Raw genomic sequence first — 22,128 nt, forward strand, 5'->3', positions numbered from 1 at the left:
GCAAGTCCAAGATATCAGGAAATAAAGACCAGATGTCCAGCTGTTTGTACTAAGCAAAAGCATGTGCTGCCTTATTTCCAGGAGTGAGTGTGTATGTGTGAGGGTGTAGCTATAAGATAACTCCTAATGTCATTCCACCATAATCATAGATCGCTGCCTTGGTTAGCCACCATCAGAGAAGCTTCCTTCTGTGGAAGATATGAACAAATGCAGAGACCTACAGACATACAATATACAGACGGTGAGAAACCTTAGGTGGAACAGAGCATGTTTTCCTCCTGCTAAATGTTGATGTCAGTGGGGCAATATGGGGGCAGTAAGCCAGGACTAGAAAACAGGATACACCTGTGGCTATCAGCTGACAAACAACTCAGAGACCCTGTGGGGCCTTGGCCCCAAGTCTGACATTTGCTGACATGTTTAATCTGAACCTATACTTGTTGTTTCTAAAATGCCGATCTGTAGACACAGTCTTCTTACAGGTACAATATGAAGACACTGGCTGTTTCTGCCATCCCAAGATGAGTATCTATTCCTACCATTTTCTAAAAATACACGTGTGACCATCATTGGACGTCAAAAAAGGCAGAGACACCATAAATATTTCGGCAGTTTCTGTTCTTTAGCGTGAATATCCACTAAATACCTGTTGTGAGCCCTTTCTTTCTTGGACTTTTTCAGGGCTTTGTCCATTGTTTTCGCATTCTCCCCCTGACATTTGGGGCAGTACCACTTGTCCTTTGGTTTATGGTTGAGTCCCACACAAGAAAAATGGAACCACACGATGGTGTGTTGCAGCGGATCATCTCTCTACAGGAGACCTGATTGCACTGATAGTACATGGGTTCCTTGTGGACAATAGGGAGGACTGTGGAAGAAGTTCCCTCTCTGCTTTGGCCTTGGACCATTTCTTCTTCTTTGAGGTTTTTGCTGTCTTCTGCTTGGGCCTTCCTCAGGTGATGTCATCATGGTTTTGATTATTAGAAGCATTCTCTTGATTCTCATTGTTTCACTGCCTCCTGGAATACTTGCTATTCTGCTTGTCTGCCTGAGTGATTGCCTAACTCTTGGATTTGTTCTGAACAACATTGCTGCTTCCGCTGGTGCTGTCACTGATGTCCTGGTGTGCTTCAAAGAGCTCCCCATGGCTGTCCATCTGCCTGGTGCCGTTCTCCACCAGCTCCCCCATCTGATTTACAGTCTGGATCTTCTCATCGCCCAGCTCCGGGCTGCAGATCAGGGCCCTCAGTATGAAGAGCAGCATGTGCCTTTTCTGGGCGCCGTCTGTCTCATGCTTGAACTTCTCATAGTAGTCATCCAATTCTCTCAGGATCTCTTGGTATTTGGCATCGATTCCTGTATCAGCGAGACATTGCTTCTCTGCAGGTCGAAGGCAATGACTCCATGGAGTCCAGGTAATCCTCCACGTAGCTCCCCAGGTGGATCTGCTAACCGTTGGCAGAACTCAACATGGTTCACTCCAGAGACCCCTGGAAATTAGGTTGCTTTCTGCTTCCTCCAGCCACACAGCGCCCCTCAAACAGCACTGCGAAATGCAAAGCTCTTGACCTCCAGTGCTGCCCCCCTCCCCCTGCCAATTAGGCCAGGCCAGCCTCCTTCTCAGAGGCCTCAAATAGGTAGTTTTATGCTCCCATGTAATCCCTTGAATAGGACTAATAGTCCTCCCCCACTTTAGCTCTCTCTCTCTCTCTCTCTCTCTCTCTCTCTCTCTCTCTCTGTGTCTCTCTCTCTTTCTCATTCATGATTAATCAATTGGCTTACAATTGGATTTTGACCAACATATGATGTGTGAAAAATCAATAGAAAGACTAATATGCCAGAATAAGAAGCCAACTAGGTCCTTTGATACTGCACACAGTAGAATTTTGTTACTGATTGTTAATCATTTAAAACTGGTATCGCAGTTACCAAATATCACATTCCTCAATATTTATTCTTATGTATGAGTGCTTTGCCTGCATGTATATGTGTGCACTACATACAATCCTTATGACTATTCACTTCAAACCTTGTATAACTTGACATGCATGCACTTGTGAGCCATGATATTACAACTGGAAATCAAACCGAGGTGCTTTACAAGCCTGCTCTTCAATTCTAAGACATCTCTCTGTTGCTAACCTAACAGTTTAAAAGGCTGAGAACCCCAAAAAATCTTAATTAATTTTCATGACACATTGCACATTGCATGGCTTCCTCGTGTTATGAATTCATGTTAGTATAAAATATTTGTGGGTAACACCAGCCTAATAGAAAGAAGGTCAAGGTCACAGTCCCTTACTAGAGGTCACTTTAATGAGCCCACCACTTCAGCATTCAAGAAAAGAAGTAAGTCTGCAATTGTTAACCCTTGATATTCAATTGATATCTAATCAAGAACACTTAAGAGCAGTATCAGTTCTGGAGGATTTGGATCGAGATCCCAGAAAACAAATGGTAACTAATAATATTCAAAATGTCAATTCCTAGTATTCAAAGTAGTATTTTGGTCTCTGTGGTTTCTGTATGAGTATTAGAAAATGCAGGAAATGAAAATATATTTTATAAACGAAATCTAACCCTTATATTCTGGAATTGGGTATATTTATGCTAAAAAATATTTTGTGTACTCCTACTATAGTACAGCTTGTACTAAGCCCAATGCTTTCCTCCAATAGAAATTTAACAGATACACAGATTTTTGATGGTCAGTATCATGAAAAACTCATACATACTATAAGACATCCATTTAACAAGCTGCTCTTTCCTTTTCAGTTCCCTATCTGTTTCTCTAATTCTACAATAATAATCAAAGATTCTTAGTCAAATCATGAACAAAACACAGACTCTTCTCATGGCACTTCCTTAATCTGTAGATTATTCCTAATTTTGATATCTTAAGAGTACATGGAAAATCTGAATCCCTTTGAACAGTCTTCAATATTTTTTCATATTAAAATACTATATAATTTTAGGGGTGTGGTGTATGTGTGTGTTTGTATGTATGTGTTTGTGTGTGTGTCTGTGTATGTATGTGTCTGTCTGTATGTGTGTGTGTCTGTATGTATGTGTGTGTCTGTGTGTGTGTGTGTGTGTGTGTATGTGTGTGTGTCCTTATAAACATATGTGAGTCCAGGTAATCCTGAAGCCCAGAAGAGGCCATCTGATCCCCTAGATATACTGTCCCAGATAATTTTGAAGAGTAGGTTGGAGATGCATATTGATCAAGGCCCTCTGCAAGAGCAGAAAATGACATTAACTGCTGATGCAATAATCCTGCTTCTGAAATATTCTTTCCATTTGTTCATCGAAATGTCCCTCTCTCTCCTGTGTTCTACTCTTCTAACTCTTAGGATGCACCAGGATCCTCTTCCCTTCCATCATAAGGAGGAACATTGTTTTAACTCTGAGTATTTATCTCTCTGTATTTTTTTCTGAACACTCAACTGCCATCAAAGTCATTCATTCTCTCTGATATTAAATAAAAAACATTGCATTCATTTTGAACAGTTTTGTGTTTTTGAGCAGAAAAGAATGTTTCCACTCTGCACTATAGTCCAATGTTTAGGTCTTTTAAAATCAGTAACTGAGTGATAATTTATAGGAGACAACATAGACAACAGTTGCAGCTATGATACTGCTAAGCAAGATCATTAGATGAAACAGTGAGAGTCATTCTAAAAGATGTAGGTCTTGTATTGTAATTCAATAATTTTTTTTGGTTTTTTGAGACAGGGTCTCTCTGTATTGTTTTGGAGGCTGTCGGTCCAGCCTAGCCTCGAACTCACAGAGATCTGCCTGCCTCTGCCTCCCGAGTGCTGGGATTAAAGGCGTGCGCCACCACCGCCCATGAAGTCAATATATGTTTGTCAGTTCGAATTAATGAACTATCACTTTTGGAAGATGATTTTTCCCTGATATTTTGCAGATGTTTTTCACAGGTCTCATCAAAATTATGTAGCACTTGGGAACAAAGATGCATCCCAGCATCCCAGCACTAGAAGCCAAGATGGAGAGAATTTCCACAGCGACCATGACCTTACCCTTTGTACTATGGTACACAGGGAGGAAAGTGATCCAGACACAGCAGAACAACAGCATGCTGAATGTCAAGAACTTGGCTTCATTGAATGTGTTAGGAAGATTCCTGGACAAGAAAGCCACAGTGAAGCTTGCCTGAGCCAGGCTGGCCAGGTAACCCAGGACACAGTAGAAGGCAGTGACTGAACCCTTGCTGCAGACAATGATGATGTGGCCATGCTCAGAGTGAGCATCAACAGTAACAGAGGGAGGAGAAGCTCCCAACCAGACTGAACAGATAATAACTTGGATGAGAGTACAGATGGGAATGATGTAGTTAGGGCCTCCTGAAACCAGGAAGTATCTCATTCTTCTTCCAGGGGCTGTGACTTTGAAAGCCAGAAGCACAGTAACTGTTTTGGCCAACACAGTGGAAACAGCCACAGTGAATACAACTCCAAATGTGATTTGCTGTAGCATGCATGTAGCTGAGTTTGGACGGCCAATGAAGAGCAGAGGGCAGAGGAAACAAAAGAAGAGTGAGATGAGCAAGATGTAACTGAGCTTCCGGTTATTGGCCTTAACAATGGGAGTGTCATGGTGCTTGACAAAGACCAGGATAACCACTGCAGTGAATGCAGAAAAGCACAAAGCCATTAAGGCAAGAGCCATCCCTAATGGATCATCATAGTTCAGAAAGACCACAGCTTTGTAAATGCACTGGTTCTGCTCTCTGTTAGCAAACTGGTCTTCTGGGCACTTTGCACACTTATCCACATCTGAGGGAGAGATAATGTGTCATTAGTTCACCATCTGTACTTTTATTGACAAGGCATTTCAGTTACATGTACTGCAGAAACATTGCAATGTCTTCATTTGTTGCTGACGATGTCTTTGAAGATCCTTGCTGCATAGAAATGTTTCCATTATATAATGCTCATTATCTCTATTGGGAACAAAAGTAAAAAATTATGTTTTTGTCTATTTAGGTACATTGATGTGATCATGTGACATGATAACAGGAAGCATGGATCTTGTGGTACAATCTCGGGGATGTGAAGAAATGACTTACATTGGTTAACTCAAAGATGCTAAATTCATACACCACAGTTTCTCTGAGTGTTCTTAAAATCCCGTATCACATGGATTCAGTGCCTTCTGAGGTCTTGCTACTTTTATGAATGCTGTCCCCTAGAGATATTGAGCCTGTGTCTTCTCATTGTACCAAAATTCTCTTACATTTTCTAGTTCAAATTTACTGGACCAAACACATTGAAACAAAAACAACTCTAAATGTTATTTACAAGTTGTATGAGTGTGTCCATATTTATAGTTGTATATACATATAAAAGTAACAAAAATGTGATGAATTTGAAAGTGGTTGGGATTATATGGAACAATTATGAGGGTAAAAGTGAGAGATGAATAATGATTGACAACTGCAAAATTAAAAAATACATCATAAACACAGCCTTAGTTCTGTCTTCCCCTAGTAGTAACAACAGCAAACTTCCAAGTCTTGTTCAGAAGAACCTGTAGACTATCACTGACAGTAGAAAGCTCTGTAAATACTTAGCACTAAAATGCCTCTACATCTATATTCTGCTCCATGTGGGAACAGGCAACACCTTGCTCCTTCTCTAATTTCAATGTCTGTGAGACCCAGACTCTGTGAATGTACTCAATGGTGAAATAAATATGGATAAACAAGATGATAAAGGTAACAGGAGAGGCCTTAAGACAGACTGTTAACATAGAATGCTGTGTTGATGAATAGTCCCCTATTTATAATTTTGATAACCATGATAGAATGTGGAGGAAACCATATTGCCATTGCCCTGAATTGCAGACAATGATAGTGGACTTCCAATATCTAAGGGGTTTATCTAGAACAATATTTTATGTACTTTTTATTTAGTTAATTTGTTTATTAGTCTGGGAGAGAATGTGCTGGTCTCCAAGAAGACCTGAATTCAGTTCCTGTCATAGGATCAGGTGTCTCACAACTGTGTGAAACTAACTGCAGAGACATTGGATTCCTCTCATCAGCACTGTCCTTTATGTGCATATAACCACCAACCTCACATACACACACATACACAAAGTAATAATAAACACATTTTTCTAATTTTACATAAATAAGCACTATTCTTATATGGTTTATATTTAAAATAGCTCAATTACTTTGGGATATATTTTATTGGAGAGTTCATGGAGTTTACACTGCATTGATCCTGAGGATTTGCTCAGATCATCAGTTTTAGTGGCAAGGGAATTGACTGCTTTGTCATCTCACTGGTCATAAATATCCCTTAAGGACATTTATTTTATTATATAGGATGACTTCACAAGTAGAGAAAACTGTTAGCCTACCATTTATATTTAGTCAATGCTGATTAATCATTTGACTAATATGGTGTGTGTAAAAGGTAACATTATTTGAATAACTGTAGCTAATTGTGACATTATTATTGGGTGATGTATATAAAAATATTGAATGTATTCTCCATATGTGTTAATACTTATGCCCACTTTCCCAAATTTCCCTTTAAGACGAACCTTTGATAAGAGGTTTCTGGATAAAGTAGGTAGTCTTCTGTCTCATTCTTAGAGTTAATAATTCAAGCAAGTAATAATTTTCTTTCTTAATTCATCTTAAAGAGGCCTTGAATTTGATTACCAGCATTACATAATAAATTACATAATAATGGATCTGATTACATAGTAAATCAGATCCATTGTCCTATTCTGTTCTCTGTGGGTGCCTATGCATACATGGCATGCATAAACTTATGTAGGAACACATACACGCAAAAAGAAGAAAAAATGTGTGGAAAGATTCAACCCAAATCTAATCCACAAGTAATTTTAGAGAGATTAATCTCAAGGAGACCTTCTATAAAATTCTTTCATGCTGCACATTGATTATCAAAACTGTCTCTTTGAAAAATGCCCCCTGCCATGAATTTACAATGAGTCAAGATGTGGGTCAAAGCCATAAGGAGTTTTATACAGGGACAATGGTTAAGTATTATATTCCTATAAAGCCTAACAGGAAAATAATATATTTCATTTGTGTCATTCCCTTTTAGAACCCTTCATTATGCCAGTGTGCATGGTGGGAGGAATGATCAATGTGAAACATTTATAACTGCCTTGAATACTCACTTGTCTCATTAGAGATTTCATTTTCTGTGCAGGGGCTGCATTTAAAACAGCAAGCTGACATTCCGTCCTGCCAGAATTTTCTGAATCCAGGACCACAATCAGCACTGCACACAGAGGTTGGCATCTGAGGAAAATTAGATACGTGCTGACATCAGAAGTTCCACCTACTCCTTTCATACCTTTATTATATGCAATGTTTAGATATTTATGAGGTGAATTAATACACACCAACAGCATGAACACATTGAAAATGTACAGTTCAAAAGACGTAGATTAGCTTAAATAAAAAAATTCTCTTTTTCAGAGCAGTCTGTCATCCTAACTGTGAAGCATTTTATTAATTGTTAATGGGCCGTGCTGCCCTTTAGCAAAGCTGTATGAGAAAAACAAGCAGAGCAAGCCAATTAGCAGTGTTCCTTCAAGGTCTATGTCTTAGCTGAAATCTTCAGATCCCTGACTTATCTTGCCTTGACTGTATCCCATGAGCCAAATCACCCATTCTCTATCAATTTACTTATGGTCAGTGTTTGATCACAGCAACAGAATACCAAGCTTGGAGGAATGGGCCTCTCCAATAGGGGAAATATCTCCTAAAATCTCAGACAACACACATTAAATCGATAGCACAGCAACGCATGACAAACACAGATTTAAGAGCAAAGAGGTGAATAGGCAGAGCCCAGAGTGGGGTTTTTGGTGAGAATGCTGAATTGATATGTAGTGAGTAGGAAGGTGTAGTGTTTCCCAGTGTGGAACGTTCTACAAAGACTACAAATGCAAAAGCAGGGGGCACTGAGTAAAGCTAGATTGTCTAAAGTTAATGGATGGATTTCTGAATTTAAAAATGTATATATCATCTTTGTATTACCATGAACCTGGTGATGGACATCTATATGCTGCACTAGATGGTTTCTGATTCTTGCTTGCTCACTTTGAATCTTTTCTTTTGAGTTAAGTTCTATGTGAAAACAACAGCATCTCCTAAACATAGAATCATCTAATGCTCTTCACAAATATAGATAACTGCAATGCTTCTTTTGTTGTTGTTTTTGAGGAAAGAGGGTCAGTGAGCATCTTTGGTTTACCTAAACTCCCCATGCAGAGCAGGCCATATTTCCTTCCTTCATTGTTTGTATGTCTCCTTTTTCATTAATTTTTAATTTGATAATATTTCAAGGATTATCTTGAAAAAGTGTGAATTTTCTGCTCATTTCATTAACATTAGGGGTTGCATGTGGATCTCTGTCTTGCTGGAACTCACTGTGTAGGCTAGACTGCCTATTAAAAGGGTTGCCTGCCTGTGTGTCCAAAGGGCATGAATTAAAGACATGCACAAAGACACAAAGTCACCTGGTTCTATCTCATTTTAATGGATATTCTTTGTTTTTTTCACTCTATGTTGTACAATGTGGTGAATATGTTTGCCACAGAAATCCTCAATATGTGAAGATGTGTTTGTTCTATTCTGTCAGGCTTTGCTTCTTTTGTGTGTGTGCTTTTTTATTTAAGTTGGAATGGAGGCTGGACTTTAAAGCCCTTTCTGCGCCGGGTGTTGCCTTTAATCCCAGCACTCGGGAGGCAGAGGCAGGCGGATCTCTGTGAGTTCGAGGCCAGCCTGGTCTACAAAGTGAGTTCTAGGACAACCTCTAAAGCCACAGAGAAACCCTGTCTCAAAAAAACAAAACAAAACAAAAAAAACTAAAAAAGAGCCCTTTCTGCACAATTGTAGATAATAATTGTATTCTATCCTTGAGTTTACTTATATGGTATATTACTTAAACTTCTGCATATACTGAAGCATGCTTACATCCCTGGATTGAAGTCATCTTGGTTGCAGAGACTTATCTTTCTGTTGTGATGTTGGGATATCTTGGGAGGCATTACGGGCAGAATTATTATATCCATGTCCATCAAGAGACTGTTCTCTAGCTTTACTTTTTTCAATTTCCTTTTATAGAATGCTTTCCCCCCTTTTATAGAAGGTTTATCACATTATTTTCCCCATGAATGTAACAAAGTAATGTTTGTTTGTTTCTTTAAACCATTTTTATTGTCTGTGCATTTTGATTTGAAAATATGACCAATAACACTCAATTCTACTTGGAAATTATTTGTAAATTATTGCCCTTTTATTGTTATTACAATATTTGATACTTTTTTGGTTTTTCGAGACAGGGTTTCTCTGTATTGTTTTGGAGGCTGTCCTGGAACTCACTCTGTACACCTGGCTGGCCTCGAACTCACAGAGATCCGCCTGCCTCTGCCTCCCAAATGCTGGGATTAAAGGCATGCGCCACCAGTGCCTGGAATATTTGATACTTTTATAAAACTTATTTTCTGACTGATGTTCTAATGCTGGCTCTATGTTCCTTTGACCTCTTGAGATTATCTTGCTTTTTATTCTGAAGGTGTTCTTCAAGTACTTCAATAGTGTTGCTTCATTTGTTATGGATTCTGTAATGGTCTTCATTACTGAAATTTGTTTTGCCTCCTTCTATATTTAAGGATATTTTTGATTGGTATAGTAAACAGGGTTTGTGGCATATGTCTCTAATTATTTGAAATATATCACTTTTACTCCCCTCCTTTAAGAGTGTTCTCAGTAGAATCTGCTGATATCCAGATGTAGTGTTTCTATGACTGGAATTCTCTCCTGCAGCCCTCAGATTTCATTCTTTTCTACAAAAGCAATTTTAGATAAAAATAATTCAAGGGCTCCTTCTTTCGTGATGATATTTAAGTGACTATTGCATATAGAAAGCCACATATCATGGTGTATTTCAGAAAATTACACCTACATTTTATTGGATACAATGTTGAAGAATTTAGTGAGTCCTTCTCCTCTTGGGCTTATGGTTTGTAAATTTTATTTTTAATCATATTGTCTTGAATTCCTATGCTTTTCTTGATGTCCTTTTGTATTATTTTTGTAAAATTTTGAATTTTCTAATTCTTACACCTGGTCTTCAAGTTTCACATCCTCCCTTCAAATTACAGTGTTCTATTAGTGAGAATTTTTCCTGAGATTTTTACTATATATTTTTACTTTACCTTTAAATGATTTTTAAAACCTTTTTACCTATTGTGTACCTTTATTGAAATGTTTTGTCATATGTTCATTAAGTGTCTAATTATATACAAGATATCATGATCCCATTGTTCCTCCAAGAAGTAATTTGTGTCTTCTTTAATTTTTCTATAACACTTTCATAATCATTCTGTTAATTTATTGTGTAGTTTGTCATTGAGCATACTCTCATTTAAGTCTATGACTGTAGGATTTGGAGTCATGTTTCTTTGATATCTTCCTGTGTATTTATTTTTTGTTTGTTTCTGCATTGCAATTTGCATTTCTGGGAGCAGAGCACTGGTAGAATTGCTTTCAATCCCCAGTATTTTTCTAGTGGGAGTTTCTGTAATGCTCAAGTGAGGGGTGATTAGAATAGACCTGCGGATTCATTGCTTCCCTCTAAATGGATATGTAGCTCGGTAACTACACATTCAGCTCATATGTTCTTTTCTCTGGGAATGAACCTCCTCACATTTGGAGAAAGAACAAAAACTGTAAGTTTCATACTATCTAGGCAACCTGAGATCTCACTTCAGATCATGCTTGAATACTTTCCTGAAGTTACAGTCTTTCAAAATCAACCAAATTTGCACTAGGCAGTTTGAATTGGATACATTAAAACCACCCACATCAGAATTCAACCCTATAAAATATCCATGATCAATAATGGGATATCCCATTTATAAATGTCATCAAAACAAAATTTTATTACTACCAATGCTCCAACTACAGATAAGAAAACTAGACATTCCATTATCACTTTGAATGAACTATAAAATATTAACACAAGCAAGCAAGGTATCTCTCTTGAGAAATTTCTTTTATACTGAATGATTCAGAGCTGGAGATATGACTCAGTATTCAGTACAATGCTATTCTCATGAATAGGATTGACAATTTATTGCTAGCAGCCACTGTGTGGAACTAAGCTTTCTCCATTTCCTAGAAGTAAATATGTCTTCTGTCATCCATATGAACCACAGTGACAGCAGTTGCAAGCATACGCGAGGACAAAACACCCATACTCACAAAAAAGGAAGAAAATAGAATATCTAATATATATCATAAACTGTTAATTTATGGTTAGAGGTGATGACAATTTAGGAACTCTATATAAAAATAGTTAAACAAAATTAAATAATAAAAATTCATGATTCATGTGTTTTTAATTTACTCCATCCTTACAGGAGCCTATTTTAAAACATCTGTGCCAAAGATTAAGCATAAGGGAAGAAATCACTGTTTTGTAATCCTTCTGGTACCAAGAGAATTTTGTTCACTTTGCTGGAAACAATGTTAAATCATTTTTACAACCAGTTTTATATTTATATTTAAAATCAGAAACAGATTCAGATATGATACTGATGCACAGTATGCATGTTGGAAATCCTCAAAAGATTCACCAAGTATCACATCAAAAAGGAAAAAAGAAAAAACAAAGTAGGTGGCTAAATATTGATTCATAATATGACAATTTATTACATTAAGCCACAATGAAGCTCAAATGGTTCCAACTTGACATTGTTACTGCTGTGCAAGGGAAATCAGTAGAATTAGATCAGACCCACCTGTCTATTTCCTGTTGCCCACTCTATCATGTCTTCATATACATGGAGCTGTTGACCATGTAGAAAATTTGAGGTATACTTTCCTATCTTCACCTTAAATCTAAGACCATGTGGGACATTCCAAATCTGGAAAATATCATACTCATTCTGAAGTTCTTCTTTTGGGTTCATATATACTCTGTCCCCAACAGGATTAGTGAAGTGGGTCTTCTTCAGAAATGAGTTCAGCTGAAAAACATGCAGCATCTTATAATATGTGTGCCCTTCATTGAAATCAAGACACATTCTAATTTTATCTTAAAGACAACATTATTGAAGGGACCCAGGGGAGAAAAATTGGTGAAAGCAAATGGAGGCATAAGATTATCATAATCTTCCTAGAATTTTAGTTCCCTTAGAAGAACCTGCCAAACAAACAGAAACATACATGCAGACACCGAACATAGGTATGCAACTCTCTCTCTCTCTCTCTCTCTCTCTCTCTCTCTCTCTCTCTCTCTCTCTCTCTCTCTCTCTCTCTGCAACTCTCTGTCTGTCTCTCTCTCACACACAAACACACACACACACACACACACACACACAGACTCACATTCATACAGATACCCACAAAATACAGAATCAAACTTCTTTGTACACCCATGCCCTACCATTTTTATATAAATGCAGGCAAACATAGAGAGGGATGTGCATCCAAAAATACATACAGAAACACAGAAAACCCATTCACAGGAATACATATATACACAAATACATACAGGGAAAAACAAACATGCACAAACACCAACAGAGAAAGGCATGGACAAACAGAAAAATTTATGCCCACATCAAAAGTCAGAGACACACATATACATATGGACACAACAATACCAATATATGTATGTGTAAGCACATAGACAGAAACATACAAATACGCAAATAGGCTCATTCAGACACATTCATTGCCATATACACACAGGAAGGTACACACAGAAAAAATACCCATACAAAAAGACACAAATTTGTTCTCACTTGCACAGGAAGACAGATACTCATTAAACATATATGAAAACATATACACACACAATCGTACAGAAAAATACAAATATTCACACAAATACTGAGAATCATCCATTCACACACATGAATGCACATGTATGTACAAACTGAATCACAGAACTGTTGCCTGTGCCTGTGCATGGTAATTGACTTCCCCAGATGTGACAGTGGGAGAAGAATCAGTTGAGAACACCTACAAAAAACATCCCCTACACTGACTGCAACTTACTTGACAATTAATGTACAAAGACCTCATCTAATCATGGAGAGGATTCGTGACAAAGAACTGATAATGTTTACAGTATTAGGACAGGGGTAATGCCATTCAGATGCTCAGTAACAAAATCATTGATTGTCCTTGATTCATTGTGTCTTCTTTCCCTTTGTCTTTGCATTAGAGATTTCTACCAAACTCTAGATTTACATTCTCAGCAGAAAAAATGCTCGGACATTGTTGACAGCAAATATTATCCAATAGAAAAAACACTACCTTCAAGCAGATAGAACCACGTCCTTTCCAATTGTTCATTGGCTGAGCATCTACTTGTTGAAGATCCATCTCATGTAGTGCATGGGCCAAAGCATACACAGCATTGTATATGTCATAACCACCATCACTAAAGGCCATGTTAAAAGTCCGTACCACTAACCATTCCATAGAGGCTCTTAATGAGTAGTTCTTCAGTGTGGTACAGTTGGAAGTAAAGACTTCACAGTTAAAGTTCAACCACTCCATCCTTGCAAGATATTCATCTGTGTATTTGAGAGGGCTCAATGTCTGAACAAAATTTTTAAAACCAGAAATCTCACCATGATGGTGTGCAAAAGCTAGAGTCATATGTGGTGAGTCAAGCATGAAGTCTATTTTACTTATAGTCACATCCCACCGTGAGGTGATGACCCATATTCTCTGTAAACCCTGGGATGCCCACATTTGAAAGCTCACAGCAAGAGTACTGTCTGTGTCACCATAAATGATAACAACATTTGTAGATGATGTCTTGATTTCGTTATAGTACACTTCAGCCCTTGACATGTATAACTGCATGTTGATTGGGATCATATTTATGAAGGCAAAGCAGACTGTATGTTTTTCCATCTCTCTTCTCAAATATGAGAGAAACTGGGTTCCCTGATCATTGTCTGAGATGACCAGCCCTACCCACGTCCAGCTGAAATGAAGTGTGATGGACACCATGGCGAGGGCTAGAGATGTGTCCTTCGGGGCCATCTGATACAGGTAGGGAAATTGTTCATAATCACTCAGGACTGGATGGAAGGGTCCATAGGTAAGTTGAATAACCTGTGATGCAGGGAACATCATGAAGTACCATGCACTCCTAAGAACTTGTAAAGACATTTTTCTCTGCAGAGTTCTAGAGAACTACCTTGCCTAATCCCCTTAGCTATTGCTTCTTCCCTTATTTCTATTTCAAACAGGGAAAATTACAAGGCCCATCAGTCTCTGAATAATACTCACGAACTATATACATTGATATAAATATAAGGCTAACACCTTTTTAGTATCTGAGAATGGAAACAATGGAAGCACCATTTCAGTCAAACCCAACCCATAAAAAATTACCTGTTGGGTTTTGTGGAGGTCTAGGATTGTCCCAAGTATTGCAGATGTTTCCCAGTTTGGTCCTGTAAGCGTCACTTGACACATGATACCTTCGTCACAGATATAATTAGGAAAAATATCATGATCTTGTTCCAAAAATTGTTTGAGGCTGTACAATTGAGACATGCTCATACAATTATCTGCTGAGAAATCAAATACTAAAGATTTATTTGGTAATAGATCAGAGTTCCTGTTGACTTCATCCATGGTAAAAGCCAAGGCCAGAGCAAACTTGTAGTTCTCAGCTGCTGTTCTGTAAAAAGGTACAGTGTTTAATATGGGCAGAGATCAATAGATGATTGTAGTCAATACAAGGACTGTCCTATACTGAGTGATATTCCCAACCTCTCGCAAATATTGAAACAAATATATTTTGTTATGAGGTTAGGAAGACATAAGGACCTGGAAACTTCAAAAGCTTTAGTGCCCATTGGGTTGGATCTTCCATAAATGAGATGTGCCATTAACATCGTCCTCAGAAAGCATTTTCACTCTCTGGTTTTTGAGAGCTTCCTTAGAAGTTAAGGTAAGTTCACAGGCATTGAACGAAGAGTAGACATGACAATCCCCATTTTAAAATTATCAATTAATATAATAAATATACATGAAGTGTTAGCTAAAGAGGTTTTATTATTTTCTTAAGAAAACTACTGAACTAGCTAAAGGTTTCAAAGATTAACAGAGGAGTACACAATAAATTTTAAATGGGAAAATTTGACTAATGGACTAACAGTTCCTGATAATTAGTGAACAATATAGTCCTCATGTCTAACTTCATCTTGCTTTTTCATTCTGGTTTATCTATTTCAAGCAAAAATCTTTTTTAAATATTTATTGTTAAATAAATCGAAACACTAAAGATGTGTTTGGTTAAAGATGAATATGCCTGCATCCATCTGTGTGTTTGACAGGATTTATGTCAGTTTAGACCACAAAAGGGCAGAGATCACATGGTTTTGAACGACAATTTCCTATAATATAGAGTGGTCTCAAATGCACAAGGATACACCTGCTGCAGGTCTTGGGTGCAGAGATTCATGCATTTACCTCACAACAGTATTGTTTGACTACTTCACATTTACACAGACATGTCATATATTCACCCTGGATATATCTGACTAACTTTTTTTCTAGGTCAAATCTTTAGAATACCTTTGCAGTTACACTAACACCACACTGGTATCCTACTGACATTTGTAGTGACATACCGTCTTATTTGTAAAATAGAAGAATATAAAGTGTAATATGTATGGGGATGTTTAATTGTATTGTAATAAAAATCGGCAACAAGTCAGTTTGAAGATAATATTAGCATGTTATGCTTATGTTTACAGGAAGAATAATAACTCATGTTTCTTTCTTGACAGTTCATATTCTCTGACTAATATACATAAAATATTCCTTTATTCTGAATGATTTATTCAGAGTTAAATACAATCTGATTTCCATTTAGAAATCATACTTTTATCATGACTTTGTATATAAAAATAGACATTTAAAATAATCCTTATCAACAGAAACAAAAAGTGTCATTGGAATTTCCATAAATGCCAAAGAAATTTGAGACTAGAACTTGTGCAACTGTAACACTAACTACATCACACTAAAATTAAGCAAAAATCAGTGATTTGAGATATCATATTTGCCTATTAAACTAAAGTGTTCTGTTTTAAAACAACTACCAGCATTTAACAAAATCGGCATGTATACAGTGCCTACAATGGTAAAATATGCAGCTGTAATTCATAAAATTACTGAATAAGAAGCATTAGAGGCATAAGAGGTAAGTATGACACAAGTGTCAGAGAATAAACAACTTATATATAAAGAAGAAAGAAACATGATTATTAAATAAGGGCAAAGATGAGCTAGTAGGTAATGCCTCTATCCCTGATCTCAAATGTTGCTAAATATCATATGCTGTAGCTGTCTCTCGGGCAAGTGTCCAGGGAAGTAGCAAGTAATCACTATTATTTGTAGTCTCACTTTTCAAAAATTACAAACATGTCATTTCCAATCCATACATTCATTCTTTATGGTAAAGGGAAAGTGGGAAACTGGACTTTGTAATTCTTAAAAACCAGTGGTTGTTCAGATATGTAAGGGAAGTTTTAAGAAAGAGGACTATATTTGGAGTTCACAGGGGACAGGTATCTTGCTTTCATTCTCTTGTCTGGTAAAGAATGCAGAGTGACCACATGAAAGGATTTGTGGGGGTAAGTTAATGACTATGTGAAATGTCTTTGCAGTTATGTGTGGCACAAACATTTGTGGTCTTCACACAAGCACACAAGAGGAAAGGACCATCAACAGATGCTAAGGGCATTTACTTGCATGTCCTGAGAATGAAATTCATTGAAATTGTATGTGGTTTCTTTTGATGAGATGGCACTGGCTACTGTAGTATGGAGAAAATCAAGTGGAGGGCTCTTTGTTATGGTTCATGGTAGACACTGCTTCTTTCACTCCACACCTAGACTTGTTAGTGGGAGTCTAACTGGAAAAAAACCAGAACACATACTGGAAAACTAAAAGTGGTAAGATTGCAATTGGTCTCTCAATGAATTGGGGATCATTTCTTTGTATGGAGATTGAAAGAACAGGAAAAGGACCCAAGACTCCTCATGAAATATTCATGATGGCATTTTACAAGAAAAACATAAAAGTCACTTACTGTATATCCAAAATTTGGTTGAAATAGTCATTTGCCACAGGCAACTGCACTATTCTGGGGAGGAAGATACAGCCTCTCCCCAAGTAATCATCCTTGCCTTCATTCTGCTTCATTTTCCAAAAGCACCTGGGATAAATGAAACTGGCCGTGAGAAGTGGAATGTTGAGAAGCAACAAGAGGAAAATCATATTGAACATCTCTGTGCTGTGCTACACCGGAGCATACGCCATAAAGTGCCATGTAGAAAAGCACATTAAATGAACTCCCATTTACTCCTACATGCTTTTATTTCTTGGTCAAATGAGAGGCTATTTCTAAATCCATGATTCATATTTCTCAAGGGGTTTTCTTAGGCCTGGATAAATCTTGAATACTCTCGTCCCTGGGGCTTTGCATCTGAGGTCCACAGTACATGTGAATAACATGGGTTGATAAATATATCTGGAGAGAGTTCAGTCTCCTGGTCCATGACATCACTCATGTTTGTTGACAAAAGGCCCTAGGGAAAGAGACATTTTGTGAAAGGTCCCAAGATGATCTAGCACCACTAGAAATGAGGTCATTAGATTTTCTTAGATGAAGAAGAACCCACAATGTCAGAATTCTTGGCTACACACTGGGCATTATACCACCAAGACCATTCCATGGAGAGGCAGCCTCTTATGTGAAACACCTGAGACCCACAGTGTATGCACAATGGGGCCTATACTGTGCCAGTGACAGGTACAGAATATCTAACCAAATCCATGCTTCCATTGGGTTGAGAACCAATAGTCAGGTCAAATCCTAAAATTTCCTGGATCCTGTTGGATACAAAACTATCACAGATCACAGTTAATTAACATGTTAAATATTGATTTTTTAATATTCAACAATATCCAGAGAGAAACTAAAAGTTTTTGCCTTATTTCAAACACTTCATGAGTCCTATCAGTCCCCCTCCCAACAAATCATTATTAATGGGATAATAAACTGAATATTTGACTTCTAAAGCATGATCTCCCTCTCCAGTCTTTGGTTTTCACAGATATCTGTGATGACCAGTTTCTTCTACTTTATCTTGGATTTCCTACATTATTTTAACATATTTTACTTTCTAGTCATAGCTGTGAATAATACTTATGCTGAGTTTCTTAGAAGAAATGATAACTGTGAAATGACCTGTGCTGAATATGTAAACTCTGCTACCATTATCACAGAAATCTATTCTTGGTTGTAATCTAGAATCTGCATTGTCAGTGGGAGAGATGATATTTTGTTCCCACTGGCTTCACATGGTATATCATCCTTAATTCCATCAAGTCTTTTCAATACTCAAATGCTACCTGTCTTTTTTTTGGAAAAGTGTGTGGGCACACAGACACACAGACACACACACACACAGAGAAAGCTGCATCTAGAGGATGTGAAAAGTCTGAATTTCCTGAGTCTGACTCCTGATTTAACATGATTATCTCTTGTACCATCCCCAATATCTGCTAATCATATAATTTAATACTTCCAGGCTGACAATTATGTTGTATGTACATAAACTCGTTGTGCCTTTTCTCATACTTCTAATATGTCTAAGAGAAGTCTGGACCAAGTAATCTTATTCATTTAACATTATCTTTTGTTTCAGTCATTCATGAAATACATATAGTCTATTTATTTACATCACAGTTAAAAATCACTGTGTATATATTTCAGTGAGATAATCTGTTGAATGCAACTTTCAAAACTCTAAGAATTCATTGGAAAAGTTAATATTGACTATTTATATGTGGGGTAAAATAACAAAATTTTAAATTTTTCTTTTTTATTTGCTCATTTGTTGGCAGCATCAAGGTTGATTCTGTAGCATAAGTATTCAGAGTAATGCTGAAACAAACATGGGCATGCAAATATTTATGTGCTGTGGTGACTTATGTAGCTTGAGAAAGACCCAGGAGATGTGTGGATGGACCATAATATCCTCATAAATATATTCACTGAAGCAGCAGTAAACTGCTTGCTACTCTTGATGCTTCAGCCTCTACTCACAGGTGACATGCAATCCCACATGCTCATTAATTTTGGCCATCATTTGATGCTACCAATTCCGTCTGTAATGGATGACTCTCATTGCAACTATGATTTTCATAGCTAAAGCAACCTGCTGTACTTTCATATTCATGAAGTTTTGCATAAAAATTTCAAAACAGGAATGTTAAAATATAGTACTGGTTATAAAAATACATATTGCCTGGGCTCAGTATTCAAGAAAATTAACTGCTTTATCAAAGGACTTGAGTTCTGTTCTCAGCACCCACAGGGAGGTTCACAAACATTCATAAATACCATCTAGAGGATCAAACTAAGTGATCTGACCTTTGTGCACTCATATATATATAAAATGAATAAATATTTGAAAGGAAAAATATCCATTACTAATTTTAAAGCAAAAGAAAACCTTTTGCGTATATTTAATCACAGAGACTTTTTAATAAAAGAAAATGTAATAAGATAAAAGAACTTCTACTACTTTAAAGATAGACAAGGAAAAACAACAGGAGGGAAAGTTCTCCAAAAGAAGGCAGAATAATCATGTGACCACTTATTCATAGACACAGTAATTCCTTGAAAATACTGAAAGCTATACTGTAAATACCAAGGGTCTTGTTCAAATCCCTATATGCCCTCTGACTGGTAATCCATCCACTGTGTATTTGCACAATTCTTTTATTTTTTGTGAGACAGGGTTACTGTGTATCTTTGGTTGACCTGGTACTCACTCTGTAGACCAGGATGTCCTTGACATCACAGAGATTTGCCTGCCTTTAACACCTTAGTGCCTGGATAAAAAGCGTGTGCCATCATGCCAAGTTATTCTATTTCATTTCTAAGGACTTTACTATCCATTTTTGAGATGGAGGTTTCAGTCCTGCCAGGTCCTGTCGCACTTCCGCCATAAATAAGCACACAGAGACATATTAATTATTAAATTGTTAGCCAATAGTAAGACTCCTTATTAGCTAGATCTATCTCAATTATTATTCCATAACTACTAAACAATGTATTTCTACATGGATTTATCTTACCAGAGATTGCCTGGCATGTCCTATCTTCCTGGTCTCTACAAGACATCTCTTTGCAATCTCTCTCTGCCTCTTTCCCCCACATTGTCCTCATCTACTTACCCTATATATCTTTCTGCCTTTAGAGGTCAAACAGTGTTTTGTTTATCAACCAATAAGGGAAACATATATACGGAAGCACTTCCCCCATCATCCCCACTTTTCTGTCTAAATAAAAAGAAATGTTTTAACTTTAACAATAAAACTATATATAACAAAACAGTTATCAAGTAAGAACTATAGTTAATAATTAGTCCAGTAACATTAGACAAAATTTAAAATATTGTTTCAGATTTTAGTGCAATCTCATTGGTTTTCTCTCCACTTAGATTGATGTTGACTGATGGCTTATTGTATATTGTCCTCATCATGTTTAGGTATGTTCCTGTTATCCGTGGTCTCTCCAAAACCTTTATCATGAAGGAGTGTTGGATTTTGTCAGAAGCTTTTTTAGCTTCTAGTGGGATCATGTGGTTTTGTTTTTGCAGTTTGTTTATATGGTTAATTACATTGATGGATTTTTGCATTTGAACCATCTCCGTACCCTGGGATGAAGTCTACTTGATCATGGCGGATGATTTCTGTAATGTGTTCTTGCATTTGATTTGCCAGTGTTTTATTTAGTATTTTTACATCAATGTTCATGATGCCAATATTCAGTAAGGAGATTGGTCTGTAGTTCTTTATCTTAGTTGTGTCTTTGTGTGGTTCTGGTAGCACGGTAATTGTAGCACATAAAAAGAGTGTTACAATAACCCTTCTGCTTCTATTATGTCGAACCATTTGAGGATTATTGGTATTAGCTCTTGTTTGAATTTCTGGTAGAATTCTCTGCTGAAACAATCCGGTTCTATTTTTTAGTTGTTGTTGAGAGACATTTGATAACTGCTCTATTTCATTATGGATAACAGCTGTATGAAAATTGCTTATCTGTTCTTGATTTAGTTTTGATAAGTGAAATTTACCCAGAAACATCTTCCATTTCTATAGGAAGAGATCTACATACCCGTAGCACTGACAATGCCCATTTGGGTGTGTACACAGGTACATAGAAAGTACAGGGTATAAAAGAGCTAGGGAGAGGAGACTCTTTCTCTTTGGGTTCCAGTTTCAGCCCGGAAAGCAGCATTCGGACCTTTGGTTCTTGGCTTTCTTGGCTACTCACGTAAGTGATTTCTCCCCCAATAAAATATCATACGGCATCCCTATTTTGTGTAGCTTAATATATTTGCATTACATTTCCTTTAAATTTCCAATGTTGTTCAGTACAGTTTTTCAAACATGACCTGATGGTTCTCTGGATTTCCTCAGTTATGTCTTCCCTTTTCATTTATGATTTGCTAATTTGAATGCTCTCTCTCTGCCTTTTTGTTAGTTTGGAGCAAGAAATGTCTACCTTTCTGACATTCTTAAAAAACCACATTTTTGTTTCATTGATTCTTTGCATTGTTGTCTTTGTTTATTTTTATTGATTTCATCCCTCAATTTGCTTATTTCCTGCTGTCTACTCCTCCTGGGTGAGGTTGCTTGTTTTTGTTCTAGAGCTTTCAGGGTTGCTATTAATTCTGTGGGGTGACACTTCTCCAGATTCTAAATATGGACACTTGGTGCTATGAAAATTTCCTCTTAGCACTGCTTTCAAAATGTCCCACAATTTCAGGTATGCTATGTCTCCATCTCATTGAATTCTAGTAAATTTTTAATTTCTTCATTTCTTCCTTGATCCATGAGTAATGTAATTTAGCATTGTCCAATTTCTGTGAGTTTGTAGGCTTTCTGAAATTTGTGTTGTTGTATTCTAACTTTATGCCATGGTGGTCTCATAAGAGTTATTCCATTTTTTTGTTTATTGAGGTTTGCTTTGTTGCTGAGTA

At 37.0% G+C, this 22,128-nt stretch overlaps 1 protein-coding gene and 1 pseudogene across 1 annotated transcript; both read right to left on the reverse strand.

Moving 5' to 3' along the window:
* Positions 1–646: 646 nt before the first annotated feature.
* On the reverse strand, positions 647–1,472 carry LOC101830127 (annotated as a pseudogene).
* Positions 1,473–3,171: 1,699 nt separating this feature from the next.
* LOC121138610 (vomeronasal type-2 receptor 116-like) lies at positions 3,172–17,356 on the reverse strand. Its single transcript, XM_040741281.1, is given in 8 exon segments — positions 3,172–3,234; positions 3,845–3,921; positions 3,924–4,799; positions 7,189–7,312; positions 11,827–12,054; positions 13,352–14,164; positions 14,447–14,738; positions 17,160–17,356. Coding segments are annotated over 8 exon segments (2,670 nt in total).
* Between the last annotated feature and the right edge of the window lie 4,772 nt (positions 17,357–22,128).

Source organism: Mesocricetus auratus, unplaced genomic scaffold, assembly GCF_017639785.1.
Source record: "Mesocricetus auratus isolate SY011 unplaced genomic scaffold, BCM_Maur_2.0 contig_11822_pilon_obj, whole genome shotgun sequence".
In the NCBI taxonomy this organism is placed as follows: Eukaryota; Metazoa; Chordata; class Mammalia; order Rodentia; family Cricetidae; genus Mesocricetus; species Mesocricetus auratus.